At 43.7% G+C, this 20,805-nt stretch overlaps 1 protein-coding gene across 1 annotated transcript in view; it reads right to left on the bottom strand.

The window, feature by feature from the left end:
- The window catches only part of CHADL (chondroadherin like), a 44,165-nt gene that overhangs the window by 5,199 nt on the left and 18,161 nt on the right, over positions 1-20,805 (bottom strand). The window contains exons 5-6 of the mRNA XM_060244428.1: positions 3,786-3,953; positions 290-1,960 (exon numbers count right to left, since the gene is read on the bottom strand). Coding sequence (XP_060100411.1) covers positions 290-1,960; positions 3,786-3,953 — 1,839 coding nt within the window. The remainder of the gene's footprint in view (positions 1-289; positions 1,961-3,785; positions 3,954-20,805) is intronic.

Here is a 20,805-nt window from a genome sequence, read left to right as displayed (position 1 = left end):
GCTGTTATGCCCTAGCCAGAAAACAATGGCTGTCCTTCCAACCCAGGATGGCAACCTAGGTTTGGAGGGAAAGCACAAGCCACAGTTTGGCTTTCCTTGCCAAATAATTCCCAATTCATTACAAGCCTGAAGCAAAATATGGTTTGTAAAATTCACATAACCTTTTTTTACATTAACTTGTTTTAAATAATTGCAGCCCTGGCTAAATTGAATATGTTACATGGCAAAAGTTAGCTTTGAGAAAAAATCCAGGAGAGGGAGTGAATTCCACACTCCATGTAAAACTAACCTGTTCTAGCCCCATGTTATCCAGGTACAAGTGCTGCAGGGATCTTGCAACTGGAAGGAAAGCTCTATCCCCGATATATTTTATGGGGTTCTTGGACAACTTCAGTTCAAGAAGGTTGGGCAGTTCTCTAAGGGGCCTGGTAGGCACTTCTCGCAAAAAGTTCTCATCCAGGTGCAGCTTCTCCAGCATCTTGGCACCACGCAGAGCTTTGGAGGACACATGTGTTATACGGTTTCCTGTCAGATAGAGCCATCGTAGCTTTTCCATCCCTTCCAGATTTTTATCTGATAACTGACTGATGGAGTTATGTTGCAAGTGGAGGGAAAAGAGGTTGGGCAAGAATCTGAAGGCACCCTTGGGTATTTGGGTGAACCTATTATGGTCCAAGTACAGATAAGCCAGCTGGATATTTCCTTCAAAAACATCAGCATCTATAGAAGAGATGCTGTTGTTGGACAGGTAAAGATAGACCAGGTTTTTCAGGTTCTGGAAAGCGCCAGGCTGCAGTGCAGCTATCTTGCAATGGTGCAAGTGGAGTGATGTAAGGTTTTTCAAGCCAGGGAAGGAGCCTTTTGGTATGGAATGGAACTCATTGTGGCGCAGGTCCAGGAGTTGGGTGTTGCTAGGAAAACCTTTGGGAATACTCTGCATCTGTCTGCTCTCACAGTTTGCATGTTGGGAATCAGGAGAACAGATACATCTTTCTGGACACTTTGGAGCATCCTCCTCTGGCTCCCTGGTGAGTGTGGGCAGGTTGGCAAGCAGCTCCTCTTCATAGCCTTGACCTCTACACGTCATATCTCTTGTCCTCAGTGACTCCAGCTGTTGTCCTCTGAAAGCAGCAGGGCCAGCACATGCCACATCCAAGTGAATTCTGGCTTTTTCTGCCCACTCTTTAAAGGGGCGCATATTACAGGTACAAAGCACAGGGTTCCCTGTTAAATTGACTTTTTTGAGATGGGCCATTTCTCTCAGGGGATGCAGCACAAACAACTGGTTGTTGTGGAAGTCAATGGTATGCAAGAGTGGACTTCTGACAAAAGCTCTGTGTGACACATCTTGAAGGGCCATGTTGTCCAAGAACAGCTGCTTCAGTGAAGCTATCTCAATGGCCTCCTCACCAATGTAAGTGATAGGATTGTGTCCTATCTCCAGCCGGTTTGTCCCTGACAGTCTAGACAGTGCCTCAGTGGGTAGGAACTGCAATTCATTGTGGTCCAGGCTCAGCCTCCTAAGGGTTGGTAATCCCCCAAAGGCCTCATTGGCAATCACATGGAGTGTGTTATGGGACAAACTGATCCACTTAATCAACTGAAGGCCTTGAAAAACCATATCTGGCAGATAAACCAGGGAGTTCCTGGCTAGGTTAAGAAAGCTAAGGAAGCCCAGTTGTCCAAAAGCCCCTGGCTTTATTTCCTCAATGCGATTATTTTCTAAGATTAGTTGCTGGAGAGAGGAAAGGCCATCTAGGGCCTCCTGATAGAGGAAGGCTATATTGTTGGAAGCCAAATTGAGGTAGACCAGCCGCCCTAAACCCCTGAAAGCTCCTTCTTCAACACTTTCTACCTGGCTCTTCTGAAGATTCAAGTGTGTGAGGTAGGGGATGGGAAGAAAAGTTCCTGCAGGGATTACTTTTATTTCATTGCCCCGGAGGTCCAGTTTTTGAGTGATCTGTAAATCATTAAAACATTATTAAGTATAGAATCAACAAAGAAAGGTGCTTTTTGCTTTTCTGCAGAATAGTCTAGAACAGGGGTGTCAAACGTGTATCCCAGGGGCTGAATCAGGCCCCCAGAGGACTCCTATCAGGCCCACAAGTAGGTCTGCTTCTTTTCCCCCTCTCTTGCTTCCTTCTGCATCACAGTTTGCTTTGTCAGGCTTGCTCAATTCCACAGGAGCTACAAAGCCTCTATTTTCTCCATTGGTTGAGGCTCCTCAAGACAAACACATAACTCTCAGTCTGTGTCATGGTGCCTTTTCTTGACCAGTGCAAGAAGCAATTTATGTACAAAAGTTCAAAATGCCCAGTTTTTTCTTGGTTTAATCTGGGTCAAAGCATTGACCATGAGATTTCTGTAATGAATGTCCATAAATCAAAAGTAGGTTTGCAACTTACAGATACACACCTGAACAGCACGCTCAAGATTGCTACAGCACAGACATTGTCGCCAGATTTTGATGCAATAATTCAGAGCAAGAGGTGTCAGTTATCAGAGACTGTTAAATAAGCAAAATATTGCAAGAATGCTAATGTTTTAAGCATGTTATTTTTAGGGTTTTTTTAAATTGTGTTTGTCCGTGTCTTTTATAAAGGTTGTATCTCTACTACCTGACATTACATTTTATAACACTTGTGGCCTGGCCCAACAAGGTCTCATTTATGTCAAATCCGGCCCTCATAACAAATGAGTTCAACACCCCTGATCTAGAATGTTGGCTACAATATTCTAGCAGTTCCCTAATGTTAAGGACGAATCTGAAAATTCCAGAAGAAGGAAAGTTGAAATCTCCCTCTAGAAAGTGAACATTCTGCAGCGAGGGCAGTGGTAAATTATAAACTGAGAATAATAAATAAATAAAGTTTGAAAGTATACGATACTATATGGGATGTTTGTAGGTCTACACAAATTCCATTTCAGGTACATACTATGTGAGCATAAATCTAATGTAAGCTGAGATACTTCTTTCCTTCAGCTTCTAGGTATCATCAATAACGCATTCAGGAGGGAAGAAAGACTCAGGTACCCCTCAGTCATGGATGGATTCAAATCAGCTAAGAATTCTCCCCATAAAACATAATTGTCACGGATATGATTGTTTTGTTTCTTCTTCTTCCTCCTCCTCCTCCTGTTGTTGTTGTTATATTTACAGACCACCCCCCCAAAGGGCTCAGGGCAGTGTACATCAGAATAAAAACATATAATTTAAAATACAATAAATAGGAAAATAAAGTAATAACAGGTAAAATCAAGAAACATTCTCTAGTAATGATGGTGTAGCAATTTTCACTCCCTCTGTGGGCAGATCATAAACTGGGCATGGGGGAGGCTATTATAGGATGGTAGTACAAAGCCATTGCTGTTTTCAACTGTTGGCCTGGTAGAACATCTGTTTTACATCACTTGCTTTGGAAGCCAATTATAGCTAGAAAGCAGGATAAAATACAATTCACACACACACACATTGCAATGTGAGAAAACTAGTTTATGTAGAATTATCGTAACCCCCAATCCCAGCAAGGGGGGGGGGAGGGTTGCCAGATCCAGGCAGGGCAACATCTGGAGATTTAGGAGATGGAGCCTGAGGATGACAGGGACCTCAGAGTCCATCCTTCAAAGCATTTCCTCCAAGAGAAATGATATTTAGTCTGGAGATTAGCTGTAATTACGGGGGATCCCCAGGTCCCACCTGGAGGCTGGCATCCCTAGCAGTGCTGCTTAGAAATATTCTTTCCATAGTCATCTTGCAGTTTCTTCTTTGCTTCATATAGACTGACCTGAGGGATGTTTACAGGTACTTCTGTGAGGTTTTTGTTTAAGCATGTAACCTGGCGCTTGATTCCATCACAGATGCAGATTTTGGGGCAGCGTTCAGCAATAACCTTTCCCACACAGAGAGCTGACATCAGGAGAAGACCCAGAGAGTTCCACATCTTGTGAAATGGCTGAGGGCAAGATGAAAGCAAAGACAGACCCATTAGATATTATTATTTCTGCTGTTTATGAAGTACTGTTGCTAGGTATCTGGACAGGCTTCCTTAGTCTCTGTAGTAAGAAATAATGGAGAAAATGAAGATATTCCTTAAGTTACCATTATTTTGGATATGCTAAAAAATAACACAAAAGCTGCAGAGAGAACCAAGAATCAAAGAAGCTCCAAAAGCAAATAGTATTGGTTCTGAAAATCCATCTTGGATTTTGAGACCAGCTGTATGTCTCACACACTTACTTCATATGCTGAAGTGAGATTGTAGTAAGAGAACATAAGAGAAGCCATGCAGGATCAAGCCAGTGGCCCATCCAGTGCAACACTCTGTGTCACACAGTGGCCAAAACAACCAAGTGCCATTTCTGTCTTCTCTTAAAATAACAGAAGCCACTACAGAGGGTCTGCTGCTCCCAAAAAGTGCCCTGCTCTGTCAACATTTCTGATTAATAGAACCAAATTTGAGTTCATTGGCACCTTTAAAACCAACAAAATTAAATTCTGGATATAAGCTTTCATGTACATTGCTGGGCAGACACTATGTACCCCAAGAGTGTGAACCAGTTTCTTCCCAGCAGGCTTTTACACATCTCTTTTGTGACTAGCAAGGGTGATGTCTGTCTGACAGGTTCACACTGTGAACATCTATATCACAGCTTCCATTGTAGTCACAAAGCCAATATTTTTATCTGTGTAATTTGGGAGAATGGTCCTAAAATAGCTTTGAAAATGTGTTGTCTTTGATGGTGGATCCAGCCCCAGAATCAACTTCCATTTCACAATTCTGACCATTTATCTCTACGGTGACTATCATTTCTGGGCATGGCCCCTTGACAGCATGAATATGTTGAATTGGGGTACAATGTTGGTATTTCTTCCTCAGGTAAATCCTCTAAATCATGGGCAGTTTGAAACTGAGTGGTTTTTTTGCCACTCTTTATTTCCAGGGATTAGATCTTGACTGAGAAACTCTTTCTATGTGCCCCCGCCTTTTTTTTTTTTTTTTGCAAGAGTGAGCCTCTGCATTTCTGAATCTGCATTAACTTTACGTTGCCTCGACAGCTTCAACATATTACTTGATTTATATAATCCCATTGATGTAAATATGAGCCTCTGTACTTGCTCATCTGATTCCTGGGTTTGTTGGAGAATGTGGGAATCAGTGGGGTGCCTGTCATTCATTTCTCCGACATTACATGAAGCTGCTTCAGCTGCTAATGCTTGTTGCTGTGCTGCAGCAAAAAAAAAAAATGTTCAGAGAGGAGGCACCACTGGATGGTATCCTTAATTCCACAAATGAGCCAATCTTGTAACAAACCTCCCAGAAGATTCCCAGATTTACAATGTTCAACAAGGTGATGGAACTCTGCAATGTATTCTGCGATTATATTTTAATTTACTGGTTGATCACTCTTAAAAAAGTGAACCTCTGTATAATAATTGATGATGTTGGGCAAAAATTTGTCTTCAACAGAGCTGTGTCTTCAAGAAATGTTCATCATACATTTTTGTACTTGATGTAGCAGGTGCTGTCAGAACAAACAATAGCAAAACATTTAGCTCCACAGACACAATAAAACTGCAATGTTTTGTCCTGCCCCTTCGATCCTCTTAGCTTGCAAATAGTGAGATAGTGTATCACCAGGTGTGACCAAACTTGCTTAACATAAGAGTCACATATTATAAATGTTAGCAGTTTGAGAACCACAAGATAGGAACAAATAATACACACTTTTTTTTATTAAAACTCTTAATTCTTTCTTTGCACAGGAAGATAAGTTACATATGTATGCACTTTACAACACAACCATGCTAGAAGGAGACTTAAAAAAAAAAAAACGCTGGGAATATCAGTCCCCATAAAACCAGCATAGGGAAAGGTTAGGGAATAATTTTTTGGCATCTTTTAGAAAAGGAAACAGACATGTACCATATAAATCACTGGCCATTGTTTGCATCATTATGCATCCCTCTTTGCTGTGACACCAATGTTAGTAAATACAGCTCCTATAAGAGCTATGAAACTAAGGAGGAACCCTGTGCAGCCTTCTAATTCCCTTCCTCTTTCAAATGGCTCCCTCAGCAGGAATTCATTAGCATATTAGGCTACACTCCCTGACACCAAGCCAGCTGGAACTGTGTTCCTGTGCGTTCTTGCTCAAAAGAAGCCCTGGGAATAAGGGGTAACAATAATTAACTAAACTATTTATAGAGCTCCAGGACAGGGTTATCCTGCCTGACTCTTCAGATTCTTAGTTGGCCTTGAACTCCTGCAGGCTGAGAAGACAAGCACTGAGTGTCTCCTACTCTCCTGCTTGCTCTGAGGCCTACTGGGATAGCCTCTTAAAGAGGCAGTACACAACAGGTTCCACAAAGGGACAGTATTTTGTGGTTTCCAAGTTGCTAGTGCAGCTGCAGATAAAGCACAGCAGCAACAGAGCTTCCATCCGTGTGGCAAGTTTCCCTGAAGCCCTGGTGACCCATCAGGGCTTTTGCAATTTTTTAAAAATGATGATATTGTTGTAACATTGTAACAGGTATAGCAAGTTCTCTGAATTCTCAGCTTCCCTCTTTTTTAAAAAAAAGTCTCTAAATTAGGGCCTGGGACCTGGAGATCTTCCACTCTTACAACTGATCTCCAGCTGGCAGAGATCAGCTCCCCTGAAGAAAATGGCTGCTTTGAAGGGTGGACTCTATGGCATTGAACCATGCTGAGATCCTTCCCTTTCTGAAATCCTGCCCTCTCCAGCTCCACCCCCAAAATTTTCCAGCACAGATATGGCAACCCTAGATCTCTTGCAAATAAATGCCTTTTTTTCTTTTATCTCTGAAAGGGAGGGGATTGGAGAGTTACTTGTTAAAAAATGATAGCTGAGTAGGCTTGCCACTCCCCAGGTCCAGGCAGGGGATCCTCTGGTTTTGCAGGCTCCTTACCACCAGCAGCCAGCAGTCCAGCAAGGGGAAGCCCCTCCCCAACAGCCATGATGTACCTTTCGATCTCAGGCAGGTTCAAAAGCTTGCAACTGCTTTTGTTTGGGAAGGTGCGTGTGTAAATCTCAGTGAGACTCAGGGCTTTTTTTGTAGCAGGATCTCCTTTGCATATTAGGCCACACACCCTGCAAATGAGATCCTGCTAAAAAAAAAGCTCTGATGAGACTGAAGCGGTGTGTGTGTGTACAGGAAGAACTGTGTGTGTGTGTGTGAGAGAGGAAGCAAGAGAGCCCTATCCCTCTGTTTGCTTTGCATTCCTTTCAGAAGCTGTTTGTGTAGTAAAAGAGATTGTAAAGAGTTAACTAGAATCTGAGTACAGGATAGAGGAAAACGGCATCCCTTAGACCGCTCACTCCAAAAGTTGGCTGAAATACAGCAGATTGTTACATTCAGCAAGTCCAGTGAGTAAAGCTATCTATATCACAAAAGTGTGAACATGCAAACTGTTGATTTTGGCTGCTTTGTATGTGTGGAAGGGAGAGAGAGAGTTATTTCTAATTTTTAGTGGCAGTGCAGCTGCTGTGGAACCATTTGAATGCAAAAAAAAGAGGAGGAGGAGGGGAACTGCACTGCTGTATTTCTTAGTTATTTTTAGGGAATGGAAAAGTCTCCTGAATATTTCCCAAAGTCCCCAGATATTTCCTGAGTTGGACCTGGCAACCCTAATTAGATGAGAATTCAGAAAACCTGCTGCAACTTATTGTTTCAACAGTATATCAATATAATGCTACTCTATTGCTGTTTTTGGTTTTTTTTAAAAAAGAAACTCTCCCTTTTGTAGAGGGGGAGGAAATGGCGGTTACAGGGACAGAAGAGGGAAAAATGGCTGCCATTTGGGCCAGAAAATCCAAATCCCCCAGTTTACACAGCAGCCATCCAGGCTTATTATCTTTCCTCAAACTTTGGAGCCAAGCAGGTTTGAGAAGGATGGAGAAAAGTCAGGCATACAAATCCACCACAGTGTTGTGGGGAAGTGAGACAGGGAACACTTCCCAAACACACTTTGCTTTGGACAGATAGCCCATGCAGAAATGGTCTCAAAGCGAAGAAGGGATTTTAACCATTCTGGTTTACGTCTTATCTCTCATGCTCCTTCCCTCCAATTAATTTTTCCTCCCCAGTCAAGATCCAGGGTTGCAGGAGATGACTGAGATCAAATCTTTTATAGGCTTGCCAACTTCCAGGTGGCATCTGGAGATCTCCCACTATTACAATTGATCTCCAGATGACCACAATCAGTTCGCCTGGAGAAAACTAATGCTTTGGAGGGTGGATTATATAACATTATGCTCTGCTGAGGTCCCTTCTTTCCTCAAAACATGCCCTCGTTCAGGCTCTGCTCCCAAAATCTCCAGGTATTTCCCAACTCAGAGCTGGCAACCTAATTGAGGGTGAAATAACATAACATGTCAAGTACTGATTAAGCGCACACCTTTTATTTATTTATTTATTTATTTTCACATTTAAACATTTTATTGAGGCATAAAAGTAGCTTACAATCCATAACGCAAGAAGTTTACCGTGAAGATTAACAGAAATAACATCGTAAGCTTAATGGACAGAATACAAAGCAAAAACAACATTTAAAAACAAAATAAAATACAAACTGAAGGTAATAATAATTATAGTTATTATAACACAGTATTTAAAAATAAAATAAGATCAAGGAAAGGAAAAAGGAAGATATAATACACTTTAAATAACTTGAAATTAACTTGTTAAAAAAAATAATTTTATAGCAAAAGGAAATCCTTATACATTTTATTTTTAGAATAAGAGTTAGCATAAAATGGATCGGTATCAAGCTTTTCTAGAATGGGAAGCCAAGTTGCCAGATATTTAGCGTAGGCTTGGTATGGGTCTTTGTGGTCTATGGCTGCCTGAATTTTATCCATTACAATGTGTTCCCAGACTTTAAGCAGCCAGTTGTCAAGTATCAAATTCAATGAGTTTTTCCAGGACTGCGCGATCGTGGTTTTAGCAGCTGTCAGGAGTTTAACTATCAAGGATTTTTTAGAAGATGAGAGACGGGTATCAGACCAATGATTGAGAAGTATCTTTGTTGGGTCATCTGGGATCAAGACCCCAGTTAGGGAGGAGAGATGGGCACAAATTGAGGTCCAGAATGGTCTGATTTTGGGGCAGTCCCACCAGCAGTGAAAATAAGAGGCTTTGAGCCCACAGTTTCTCCAGCAGTCTGAAGAGCCTAACTGGGTCATATGCAGTAGCGTAGGGAGGGGGGGGCGGGGTGGCGGGCCGCCCCAGGTCTGGGGGGTCCCCACATTGGCAAGGGGGCCCCCCAAACAATGACCGTGTTGCTGCGCTGCGAGGGGGGGAGAAAAAGAATGGAGGCGCCCAACAGCGAGGGGGAGCGCGCGCACGCACGTCGGAGCTCCTCGTTCCCTTCCCTTCCCCCCTCCCCTTCGTCCTGCGAGGCGCAAAAGCCACTGAGGAGATTCGCCTCTGAAGAGCTAATGGCTCCCAAAATGTGTTGGTTTTCCTGCTTTCTCCCCTGGGGCGAGGGGCGAGGGGCGAGCGAGGGGGACCTTCCCGCGCTCTTCCCCCTCCCCTCCCCTCTTCCGCAGGACTTGTGGAGAGAAAGGGCGCGGGCGGGACTTTTTCTCTCTCTGCGCAGGGGCGTCAGAGCCAGAGCCGCCAAAGGTCAGGTGAAAGTCCCGCGCAGGTAAGGCCCCGCTCCCGCGCCTCCCAAATTGCTCGCTGCTGCTCACCCAGGCCGAGTCAGAGGGGGCAGAAAAGGAGAAGGGGAAAGTAAAAAAGAGCCCACCATGCATTTCCATCGCAGGACGGCTGGCAGCCCGGAAGAAAAACTCGGCCTATGTTCCCCACCCCGCCCACACACTTTCTTTCTCCCTGGCTCTTCCCGCCCAGCCCAAGACACCAGCCGTCCGAGGCAGCAGCAGCAACCCAAGAGTGCCCCATTGGCAAAGCGAAAAAGGGGAGGGGGACACACAGCCAGAAATGCTCTCCTTTTGACCCAGGAGAGAGATGAACAGACATTCTCGCAAAGGAGGAGTCCAGTCCTACCTTTAAGACCAACAAAGTTTGATTCAGAATGTAAGCTTTCGTGTGCACTTTGTTGGTCTTAAAGGTAGGACTGGACTCCTGCTTTGTTCTACTGCTTCAGACCAACACGGTTGCCCGCCTGGATCTACGGACCTTCTCACATTTTGACGTGTTATTGTTTTATTGGTTTCTAACACTCATGCTGCCCAGATCAAAGGTTTGCTCAGTTTGTTAATTTTTACTATTCTGTCACTGGATCTTAAATTTGTACCATTTTGCATTCTGAACCACGGCCTACTAGCTGTAAGTAGCTCTGCTCACTGTACCTGATTCCTCATCTGATGAAGTGTGCTTGGAGCACACAAAAGTTTCCATTCTGAATAAAACTTTGTTGGCCTTAAAGGTGCCACTGAACTCCTGCTTGGTTCTACTGCTTCAGACCAACACAATTGCCCGCCTGGATCTACAGACCTTTTCACACTTTTATTGGTTTCTCACGCTTGTGCTGCCCAGATCAAAGGTTTGCTCAATTTGTTAATTTTGCTATTCTGTCGCTGGATCTCAGATTTGTACCATTTTGCATTCTGAACCACTGCCCACCAGCTATAGGTAGCTCTGTTCACTGTACTGGATTCATCGTCTGATGAAGTGTGCTTCTGAATACAACTGGGTTGGTCTGGTTGGTCAAGTGGCCCTGCTTTGTTTCCAATCGCAATCGACAGGGGAGGGACATCCGTCGCTGAGGATACACCCACGTCAGCCCAGTCCCTGCCAGTGTTCCCTCTAAGCTGAGTGAGTGTGAGCCTCCCTCACTGGGGGGTTTTTAGCCTCCAGCTCACACATTTTTGCCTCAGCTCAGGAAAAATGGCTCCAGAGCAAACTGACTTCTGAAGTAGCTCACAACTTTCATGCCAGTAGCTCACCGAGTAGAGTTCTTGTTCACAAGGCTCCACAGCTTAGAGGGAACATTGTAAGCAGTGTTCCCTCTATGTTGAGTGAGTGTGAGCCTAGCTCACAGCTCTTTAGCTGCCAGCTCACACATTTTATCTCTTCGCTCAGGAGAAATAGTCCCAGAGCAAACTCATGGATGCAGCAGCTTACAACTTTAATGCCAACAGCTCACCAAGCAGAATTGCTGCTCACAAGACTCCACAGCTCAGAGGGAGTCCTGGCCCCTGCCCCTAAACCTGCACCCCCATCCGAAATCCGGGGCTTCAAACAAACAAGGCTCCTGGATTCCAGGAGCTGAGAAGGAGGCTGGCTTGGAAGGCCTTCTAGTTCCCTTGAAATCCACAGGGAACTTCCGCTCTCCCCCCCCTCCCGTGGTGAGGCCTTTAGGAGCCGGGTGGATCAACAAAGTGCTAAAGACCAAGAGCCGCGGCCCAAATGCTTTGGGGATCAGTGGCTGGGCCCCTCTCTCCTTATTTCCAAGGAAGGGACCCGCAAGGGCCTTCTTGCCCCCATTGTCCCGCTCCCAGCCCCTAAAAAACAAGTCTAGCTCACCACTAGCATAAGTTAGGGGCTAGAACTTGCAGCTGCCAAACCATCTTCAGATCTCCAGGCTATTCTACCCACAATGCCATGCCATAATTTATTCCCACCCCCTACGCTCAATACACTGCAAGAAGCTGCAGCGAAAATAAAGAGGCATTGTTTCTGATTAAACATGTGGGTAAAGGTTCCATAACTGCTTCATACATGCGTACTGAAGAAAAGGCCCCTTAGGCATCCCTGCTAAAGGCTTGCCTGCTTGCCTTCTGCTAAAAGCTTTCTCATAGCTTTTGTGAGAAATGGACTTTTCATAGAAATATGTATGCTGGTAAATGCTGGTAACTTCTTGCTGGTGACTTTTAAGAAGGCTTCTCAAGCAGAAGCTAAACTATATTTCACTAATCTATCTTTCTAGCACTGAAATACAAAGAGAGACTCCTGAATGCTTTTCAGAGGGTTTTTTCTAAGCATTAGAATTCCCCTACAGAGAAATCAGATACAGGGAAGTAGTCTCCCAGCCAGGAAGTGCCTGAAAGTTGAAAGGGCAACACCATACTCTTAGGTTAGCTTATCTACATTACAGCTATGGTATAGAGATATACTGAGTCTCAGCCTTGCCTTACATATACATTGAAGTGCTTTGAGTAAATCGAAGCTATATGCACCTACATAACAGATATAGCCATTTAAATTATACAGCCATATATAAAATCATATAGGCCTGTCCTTCTAAAAGGATAGGAAAGGCCCCTTTTAAGTCCCTAGGCCTCCTAAGCAACACATAGAGTTGGTACTGTCAGTATAAAATACTCACTGAGCCAGAGATATGCCAAGGAGTACCTGATAGACTACAGTCAAGAGGGCTTCCCGGACCCCATTGGACAGAACAGTATAAAAGGGCAGAGCTACTAAGGGACTTTGAAGTTCTGGCTAGTGGTCACCTGACACTGTCTGAGCTACCCCTCAGATAGCCCCTTAATTGATTCTTATTCCATAACATCTGAAACAGTAATGTGTTACATCTTAACCTGCATTGTGTGTATCTATATGTTTATAAGTTATAGATAAAGAACTGCATTTAACAAATAGCTGACTGGCTTATTCTTACTTATGGGACATCCAGGGATCCCTGGAAAGATCTGATAGTAGCAACTAGCATAAAGGCAAGGGAAATCCTAGCTTGGGAGAAAATCTAAGTGATTAGACGTTCCATGGGGACCTCCTTATAGCTTTGCTTGTTGAAAACCACATCAGTATGCCTGTTTTTGTTTTCCTTGTTTTTCTTGTAAGCTTGCTTAATATAGAAGTCCCACAAGTTCAGGGCACAAGGGGAACAGCTGGGCCAGCAGGCTGCTTGTGGCATTTCTCCCTGTCACATGGTGTGGTGGGGTAATCAGGTTATCAATCACATGACCTAGATCGCACCAGCAGTGCCATCTTGGGGGGGGTGCCGCCCCCAAAGTGACACCACTTCCTGTTTCCCCCCCCCCCCACAAGTGGTGGCCATTTCGGGGAAATTACATCACTTCCTGTTTCCAGCAGGGCTACCTCGCAAGTGGTGGCCATCTTGCCGAAGTGACATCATATCCTGTTTCTGGAGGCGTGCGCACACATAGGGGGGCCCAAATAAATCTTGGGCCCCGGGCCCACAAAGCCCTAGCTACGCCACTGGTCATATGGGAGAACTGGTTAGGAGTAAGGTACCAACGTGCAATCAATTTAAAGTTTTGTTGAGATATATTTATAATAGTAGATTGTAGGGCATCACTAGCCCATATAGAGTCCCATTGGTCGGGGGAAAGGATGATGCTACAGTCTTTATGCCATTGAGTGGTGTAAGAGGGTAAGGTTGCTTCAAGTTTAGACAATAGGATTCGATACAGCCGTGAAATGAGACTTTTAGGCGTTCTCTCTTTGTGAAAATGAAGAACCAGATGTTCGTAGTCAGATGAAGGGCGAGAAAATGAAGAGATCACTTTAGGGTCCTGAAGAAAGTGCCTGATTTGAAAGTATTCAAACCAAGGTGCTGGCTTAGTCAAAACTTGATCTAGGTCATTTTTAGGTAGAAGTTGTTTAGAAGATGAAAGAAGATTAAAGAAAAAAACTTTTGAGGAGTCTCTCCAGACCTTGAAAGAAAAGGGTAGTTGGGCAGGGAGGAAATATTTTTGTCCTATAAAAGATGAGATAGTAGAGAGTCCTGGAGCCAGAAAATGACGCTCCGAATCCCATACTGACAAGAGCGCCCTGAGGAATGGGTTCATGAATTGCCACGGTGGGCGTTCATTTTTCTTGAGCCATAGTAGTTCGTAGTATTTCAGTGGGGTAAAGTGAGCTTCCTCTATGGGCGTCCACGGCGGCGGGGGATGTTGGTACAGTATTTTGGTCATCTGGGATAAAATAGTAGCTTTATAATACTTTGCAATGTCGGGAACTGCTAGGCCACCTTTTTGTCTTGATCGACATAAAGTTAAAATTTTGATTCTAGGCTTTTTATATTTCCAGATAAAGGTCAGTATTTGTTGCCAGGATTTTAAGATAGGCTGAGAGATCTCAATAGGAAGAGCCCAAAAAAGATATAAAAACTTGAGAAAAATGAAGGATTTAATTATATGGATTCTTTCCATCCAGGATAGTTGCAACTTATCCCATTGCTTTAGCGTGGTAGTAATCTCAGAAGCCGTGGCCGTGTAGTTAGTTTTTAATAGGCCAGCTATATTTAAGGGGATTTTCAGCCCCAAATAGGACCAGGAATCAGAGACCCAATGAAAGGGGTAGTTTGCAACTATGTCTTTTTTAGAAGTATCGGAAATTTTAATCGGGTAGAGAATTGATTTCGAGTGGTTAACTGTAAGACCTGAAAGTTTACTGTAATCAGACAGGAGAGAGGAAACGGCTTTAATAGACTGCAGTGGATTTGTAATATATAAGACTATATCGTCGGCAAATAAACTTATTTTAAAAGTAGAATTTTGGACAGAGATACCAGAAATCTCTGAAGAAAGCCGTATCAAATTTGCAAAGGGCTCTATGACAATGGCGAATAGCAATGGTGATAGGGGGCACCCTTGACGAGTTCCTCTTTCTAGGATAAGTGAAGGGGACTGTTGACCATTGATTTGTATAAACGCGGATGGACAGGAATACAAAGAATCTATAACCGTTCTGAACCTAGGTCCGAAACCCATATGATGTAAGACTTTTTTAAGGAAGAGAGGTTCTACACTATCGAAGGCCTTCTCTATATCTAAGGCAAGAATGCAGGAGTCATATGGCTGAAAAGTGCAATATTGAATTAAGTTAATTGTTTGTCTAGTATTGTCTGTGATATCGCGATTCGGAATAAATCCTGATTGGTTGGTGTGAATATAGAGCCCTATGATTGTGTTCAATCTAGCAGTCAAAATGGAAGTAAATATTTTATAATCATTATTTAGTAAAGAAATGGGGCGGTAAGATTTAACATTTAATGGGTCTTTGTCTTTTTTGGGAATCATAACTATTTTCGCCTGGGACCAGGAGGGAGGCATACAACCGGAGTCCAGAACAAGATTGCAAACAGTGGTAAGGTGAGGTACCAGGGAAAGATTGAATTTTTTATAAAATTCTGAAGGTAGTCCATCTCTACCTGGGGTTTTATTGATTTTGGAGGCCTTAATGGCGTCAGCGACTTCAAGAGAAGAAATCGGAGAATCTAAAAAGGCTTGGTGTTCGTGGGAGAGTTGGGTAAGGATCTTCTGGTTTTGAAAAAAGTGGTCTATTAGGTGAGAAGGAGGATTGGACGAGGTATATAGCTGTTGGAAAAACTGATGGAAGGTGTCCAAGATTTTTTTGTTTGATGAGTGTATTTTGCCAGAGTTGTCTCTAAGACATTTAATCTGTCTCTCACCTAGCTCTTTCCTGAGTTTCCATGAAAGTAGCTTCAACGAACGGGGGTGGTTATACCAGTATTTTTGTTTCACGAATAGTAGATTTTTTCGAATATTAGATGTTTCCAATAAGTCTAGTTTCTGTCTTTCGAGAACAAGTTTTTGGTAAATTTTATTAGAGCAGGTTTGCTTGTGTTTTTGTTCCAAGTGTTTAATATTGTCTAAAATAAGTTGTTTCAATTCTAATTTTCTTTTTTTGTAGGCCGAATGCAGGGAGATACACTTGCCTCGCAGAACAGCTTTCATTGCGTCCCACACAATTTCTTTAGAAACCCCACAATCCAGATTGTTTTTGAAATAAAGATTGATCTCTTGCTCTAATTGTGTACAAAATTCTTGGTTCAGAAGGAGTGATTTATTTAATGTCCAATTAAATGAAGGCCTGTCCTGAGAACCAACATGCAGTGTGCACTCCAACCAGGCGTGGTCGGAAAGTGTCCTGAGGCCAATATTGGTGTAAGAAACCTGGTTCAATAAGGAGGGAGAAATAAGAAAATAATCAATCCTTCTAAAGGTATTGTGTAATGCCAAGAAGTAGGTGTAGTCCTTAACCCCCGGGTTATGCAGTCTCCAAACGTCACATAGGTTAAAATTATGAAGGACAGATTGCATAGGTGCTGGGGAAGAAGTCGGGGGAGAGTGTGGCTTAAAGGATCTGTCCCACCTGGGGTCTATGATTTGGTTAAAGTTCCCCCCTATAATGACTGCCCCTTCTTGGAAAAGGGCAAGTTTAGAAAGCGTGTCTTTTATAAAGGTAATTTGTGAGGAGTTGGGAGCATATAGAGAAACCAGAGTGAAAGGAGAGTCATTAAGTGTACCTTTTATAAAGATATAACGTCCTTGGGGATCGACTTCTTGAGCCGACAAAACAAACCGGGTATTTTTTGAAAGTAGAATGGCGACTCCACGTGATTTAGAAGAACCAGGAGCTACGTACTGTGTATGGAACCATTTAGATCGAAGTATGGTGGAGCCTGCCGACTTAATGTGGGTTTCTTGTAGGAAAAGAAGATCAGGTTGTAATTTGGTCAAAGCGGAAAAAAGCCGCTTGGCTTTAATAATGTTGTTAAGGCCTCTGCAGTTGAGAGAAATTAACTTTAAGTCAGACATAATTTAGATACATTAAAGTAAAAAAAAACATTGTTAAGATCCATATAACGCCTGTAGATCCCGGACTGGGGCTCTGTATAACAATGATGAGAAGAAGTAGAAGAAACAGATAACAATGACCAGATTTCCCTTGTTCTCACAACACAGAATAAACAAAGAGAGAACATTGGGGTGGGAGTACCAGAATTGGTGACCTGACTGCAAAAGTCTAGGTTCACAACAACCATATTTGTCTGAACCAAATTGAACAAACACAAACCACTTTTCAGTATAAATGTAAAAATTTCCAAAAACCCAAACACCGCTAAAGGGATCCACTGAGTTCGAGGGTCATGGCCAGAGTATACCAGAACATACCAGTGCTGGTCAAAAAGCACCGTCTAAAAAGGGCCATAAATAAACACCAGTAAAAGGTACCTTTTCCCCTTGAAAAAACAAATCAACAATATTAACAACATAAATCTTACTAAACTGTTCATTGTTTCCAACCAGGAAACAATGCAACTTTACTCAGTATATAAGAAATATACAATCTAATATGGAGGGAGCAAAAAGAAGGAACATCCCGGCTGTTCCCTTAACAATGTGACATAATAAGAGGAAAGAAAAACCCCGCTCCCTTAAACCAGAACAAGATGGCATGGGTAGTGCAAATACAACTGTTCAGTAGCAGGAGATGGAAGTAACAGGAGGTGATGAAGGTCCATGAAGAAGTCAGCGTCGTCTTCTTGGCTTGAAAGAAAACGGTGGGTTGGTTGAACGAGATGAAGTAGCCCCACTTGAGTCAGGAGATGAAGGAGAGTCAATGTTTAGTTGTTTAAGAAGATCACAGCCGGAGGTGAAATCAGAAGCTGTTAGCCGAAGGCCCTGGTGAACAACCAGTATCTGGATAGGAGAAGCCCAGCGGAAGCGTATTTTGTGTTCAAATAGTGAATTTAGAATCGGCTTCATTTCTTTCCTATGCTGCAGGGTTTCTGGTGAAAGATCAGCTAGAACCAGGATCTTTTTGCCCTTGTAGAGTAGACCCTCTTCAGATCGGGCTCTCTGTAAAATCAGGGTTCTGGTCCTGGAGTCTGGAACCGTGGCAAGTATGTCTCTTGAAAAGTCTTTTGACTTGGGCTGTAATGCCCCCAGACGGTAGGCAGAATCAATGAGAGGAGCGACTCCATCTTGGAGGTGGAGGGCTGAAGCAAGCCATGAGGCAATGAAGATTTTTACCTCCTGGTTCTCTTCCGCCTGTTCTGGCAGGCCTCTAAATTTCAGGTTAGCAGCCCTTAGTCTGTTATCCAGGTAAAGCACCTTCTCATGGAGCCATAGGTCTGAGCTTTGCAGGGCTTGTACAGCCTCGTGGGCCACCGTAGCCATTTCCAGCGCTGAGTCCGCAGTTTGAGTGACTGCTGAAAGCGTTTCATTAATTTTTTTTAGTTCTAATTGCAAGGGGGTAATAGCTTTGCTGATCTTCTCCCCTATTGTGACCCCTATTGAGTCCTCCAAGTGTGAAATCACCGCTTGAAATGTTTGGGTCGTTAATAAAGAGCCCTCTTCCTGAGCGGGGCCGGGGGAAGGGCTGGACGCCATTTCAGAGAGAGGTAAGGGCCCGGGGCTCGTTGGAAGAAAGTTTAGTACCTGCTGCGTCGGTGCGGCTTTTGCAGGAGTTTTCTTGGCTGCCTTGGTGTTCCCTGCAGTTCGTTTGCCCATGCCAGGTGAAAGAAATAGTTGGGAACGGGAGTGGGAGAAGCGGGAAGGGACTGTGAGCCGGGAGCCGCCGCTTCAAGCGTCCGCCATCTTCCGCGTCGCCGCGCGCCCCCCAAGTGCACACTTAAGACCATAAAAAAAAGCCTTGCTGGATCAGACCAGTAGTCCATATAGTATAGCATCCTGTCTCACACTGTGGCCAACTAGTTCCTTGAGTCCAGAGGACCAACAACAGGGCATAGAGGTCGAGACCTTCTTCTGATGTTGCCTCCTGGCGCTGGGATTCAGAGGTTACAGCCACTGAACATCAAGTTTCCCCTCAGTAACATAGCTAGTAGCCACTGATAGACCTCTCTTCCACTAATCTAACTAATCCTCTTTTAAAGCTGTCTATTCCTGTAGCTATTACTACATATTCTGGCAGTGAATTCCACATTTTAATCACTCTCTGTGTAAAGTGTGTAAAGAACTATTTCCTTTTGTCTCTCCTGAATCTATTGCCCATCATTTTCATTCTTTCATCCTAAATTGACCCAATATTATTTGGATACTAGGATAAGATGTGATAGTAAAGCTCCAATTTTCTTCTTTTTAATGTTGATTAACATCATGAATGCTCCATGGACAGTCAAGTACTGAATAAGTAAGCAAATCAAGTATTTGTGCTGGAATATCCACATTGAAGAGGTAAGCATTATTATATCTTCACTTTGAGAGTGTCAGTGACATTTAGAAGCAGCAATTAAGGACTGACAGTTGACTGGGAAAGAAGGCTAAAGCTGAGACAGGGTCAAGAAAGATCCTGAGTTAGGAAAGTGGGAAGCTTAGCCCATCCCCAACAAGTCCAAGCCTGTGGATAAGGAAGGAAATTTGAACTTGTTTGAGTGTCCCTGCCTTCATCAACTGTAGTGTCTGTTAGACCACAATGCTGATGCTATGCTTGTTAGCCACCCTGAGCTCATTAGGGGAGGGCGGGATATAAATTTGATAAAATAAAATAAAATGCTAGTTTATATTTTTAAAAATTTCCAAGAAATCTCTCTCTTCAAGTTTTAAAGACTTGTCTGAATAACAGAAACAGTTATTTATGATAAATTATCTGATGTTTATTTCTATAGCTACCTCATTCCTATTGTCTGTTTACCTCATAAGTGCTACACCTGATTCCAACGTGAACATTCCAACGTGGCTAGATGGCTCAGGCTGATTGGATTGAAATTAAATCCAGTGAAGACAGAGGTCCTTTGCTTGGGTTGGCATGGTCCGGGAGGGGAAATTCCTTTACCAGCCTTTGACGGTGTGCCCCTGACAGCGGCACACAGGGTCAGGAGCTTGGGGGTACTATTGGAGCCTGCCCTAACTATGGAGGCCCAAATAGCAGCCACTGCCAAGTCTGCATATTTTCATCTTAGGCGGGCAAGGCAGTTGGCCCCTTTCCTGGAAAACGACGATCTGGCAACAGTGATCCATGCAACGGTCACCTCATGGTTGGATTACTGCAATGCCCTCTACATGGGGCTGCCCCTGTGCCGAAGCCGGAAGTTGCAGCTAGTGCAGAACGCCGCCACCCGGTTGCTATTAGGGCTCCCCAGATGGGAGCACATTCAGCCGGGGCTTCGGGGACTGCATTGGCTGCCAATAATATACCGAGTTCGGTACAAGGTGCTAGTTATTACCTTTAAAGCCCTATATGGCCTAGGACCTGCTTACCTTAGGGACCGTCTCTCCCCATATGTTCCCCGGAGAGTACTGAGATCGGGTTCTCAGAATCTCCTTACAATCCCCGGGCCAAAGGAGGCCCGTTTGAAGTCAACTAGGGACAGGGCTTTTTCGATCACAGCCCCCTGTTGGTGGAACCAGCTGCCGGAAGAGGTGAGGGCTGTGCGGAACCTTTGGCAGTAAGACAGTCCTCTTCCGGTTGGCATACAAATGACCGGCATCTGAATCTGAATTTTAAGGAAGACTGTAGGATAGTATGCTGACGAATTGTGTTTATTTTTACTGTGTAAATTATTAATGTATTTTAATTATTGATTTTATTGTTAGAATTCTGTGTTGTGAGCCACCCTGAGCCCGCTTCAGTGGGGTAGGGCGGGATATAAATTGAATGAAATAAAAATAAATAAATTGGCATCAGGTGTGCGACCTAATATGCAAATGAGTTCCTGCTGGGCTTTTTCTACCAAAAAAGCCCTGGGAAGGAGAGAAACTACCGGTTCCATGGTATTCAATCCCACCAGGCACTAGGACAGGGATGGAAAGCCCTTGGGCTTAGCCTGGTTGTTTTTACTTTTACTTGGAACCTTTATGGTCTGAAGGAGCAAAAAATAAGGGTTCTTGAGCTTTGCCTCCCAATCCATCTAGTCAAGCATTAGTAACCCACAACCAGGCTGCAAAATGTGTATTCTCTATCAACCTCAAAGCATTTTATCTCATTCTCAGGCAACCTCACATCCAAGTAGGGCTGAGCCCTACTACTTTCTGCAGTGGAACTGCATCGTATCATCAGTTTATTCTAGGGTTGCCAAGTCCAATTCAAGAAATAGCTGGGGACTTTGGGAGTGGAGCCAGGAG

The sequence above is a fragment of the Heteronotia binoei genome, chromosome 8, assembly GCF_032191835.1.
Source record: "Heteronotia binoei isolate CCM8104 ecotype False Entrance Well chromosome 8, APGP_CSIRO_Hbin_v1, whole genome shotgun sequence".
Taxonomy (NCBI): Eukaryota; Metazoa; Chordata; class Lepidosauria; order Squamata; family Gekkonidae; genus Heteronotia; species Heteronotia binoei.
The sequence above is the reverse complement of the archived record's forward strand: the minus strand, read 5'-3'. Positions and strand labels throughout refer to the sequence as shown.